The 1,755-nt window shown below is 44.3% G+C and overlaps 1 protein-coding gene across 1 annotated transcript in view; it reads right to left on the bottom strand.

The window, feature by feature from the left end:
- CFAP58 (cilia and flagella associated protein 58) overlaps nucleotides 1–1,755 on the bottom strand; it is a 97,187-nt gene that overhangs the window by 3,896 nt on the left and 91,536 nt on the right. Inside the window, exon 16 of the mRNA XM_019636289.1 lies at nucleotides 944–1,077. Within this exon, the coding sequence (XP_019491834.1) occupies nucleotides 944–1,077 (134 nt within the window). The remainder of the gene's footprint in view (nucleotides 1–943; nucleotides 1,078–1,755) is intronic.

Here is a 1,755-nt window from a genome sequence, read left to right as displayed (position 1 = left end):
AAGAAGGGTAGATATTTACTGGCAAATACATTTGCATATAGTTACTTGAAATAGTCATTTGCCACTAATGAATCATAGCCAGATGTCTTCAAACCCTCTTTTACCATGTCCCTTGAAATGCCCATGGGGATAAAATACCAAACTTGACTTTCAACCCATGAGGTGAGCCACAATAGAGTGAACTAGATGATCTGGCCAATGCCACACAGCCAAGCCAAGGTTCAAACCTACTGACTCATTTGGGTTCACTCTCCCACCCTGAGATCAGGCAAATGAAAGAGAACAAAGTGAAGAGAACATTCACCCTGAAACCCAAAATGTTAACCTGCCATCTGCATTGTCATCTCCTAGAAGAAGGAGAACTCATATCGAAACCCCACAGCAGATACTGAAGTCAGTTACTAGACAAAGAGATGGTTCAGATACAGTTTATCTAAAACACAGGTGAAAATTATCCATGCGTGCTCCTGATTACAGGGGTACAGCTGTATTATAGAAAGAACAACTTCACCAAGCCCCGGCCCCTTGGCAAAATTATGGTCTTACATGTGAATACGTTTCAGCCAGTATAAGGCTGATTGTGAACCTCATTTGCAAACGTAGTTGTGGTGTGATTATCTCCAAACTGTGCAAATAGTATGTGTGTATGTGGGCAGGGGATGGGAGGGAGAATGACACTATGTTTCCTCTGTTCCAGGTTAGGTCTCCCAGTGAGCAGATATTAATTTATCCCTGTTAGGGCCCAAAGGGGCCTCAGTATCAGATGAGACACTGATCTTGCTCTGATACATACTCAGTGAGTGACCTGTAGAATGTCAATTGTTCACCCCATGACTTAGTTTACCCTGGCGAAATCTGCAACTCTGTGATTGTCCACCAAATATTTTCTCGCCAGCAGGTAATGGGCACCACACAATTAGAAGAACATTTGACTAATTCTTACTTTTGAAGGTGTTCTTTACGTTTCTGAGCGAGGTATTTCTTCTTTAAATTTACTAGTTCATTGGTGAGTTTCTCGATCTCGTACTTATATTCTTGGCTCTGTGACTCATACATATTCAGTTCTGAAGACAAAACCTAACATGGCAAATAAAGCAGCATTAACAGAAGATACGCAGTGAGACAATATCTTTTCCTGAAACATCTTTTTAACCTGCTTCCATTTACCTCATTGGGGCTAGAGGTACAAAACCATGCCCAGTTTAATAGTTAATCTTCACATTTCCTTCCAGTTCAAGCTCTGTGTCTGAGTAAAAATCTCGCTGAGCACTGAAGATCGTCCCTCATAATCCAGGGACAAACTTAAGTGAAACCTCATCCCCCTGCTTAGGAAGAAGAACTATCAGGCAACAATCAACAGGCTCACACATGAATGGGGTCATGTGTTTCAAGGAATATTAGGAGTAGAGAGAAAAAAACTCGCAGACATACAATCTGAAATTGCCTTTAAAACCTTTTTTTAAAAAGCATTCAAGAAAGACGTGAGCCGGCCGAGTGGCGCACTGGTTAGGAGTTGGCTTGGGACGCCAGCTCTGAGCAGCAGGGCCCCGGTTTGGACCCCACATGAGGGCCAGTGATGCTGCGCCCTCTACAGCTGGGATGGTGAACAACAGCTCGACCTGCAGCTGGGCTACCGTGAGTTGCTGGTGATGGTGTAGGCTGCAGTGGGGCTGCAGTGGGCTGCCATAAGCTACCGTGAGCTGCCATCCAATGCCTGGCGAGTGACTGCCTCACCCGGGAAGAGCGCAATGATAA

The sequence above is a fragment of the Hipposideros armiger genome, unplaced genomic scaffold (assembly GCF_001890085.2).
Source record: "Hipposideros armiger isolate ML-2016 unplaced genomic scaffold, ASM189008v1 scaffold_28, whole genome shotgun sequence".
NCBI classification, from domain to species: domain Eukaryota; kingdom Metazoa; phylum Chordata; class Mammalia; order Chiroptera; family Hipposideridae; genus Hipposideros; species Hipposideros armiger.
Note: the sequence above shows the minus strand (reverse complement) of the source record. Positions and strands in the feature narration are given on the sequence as shown.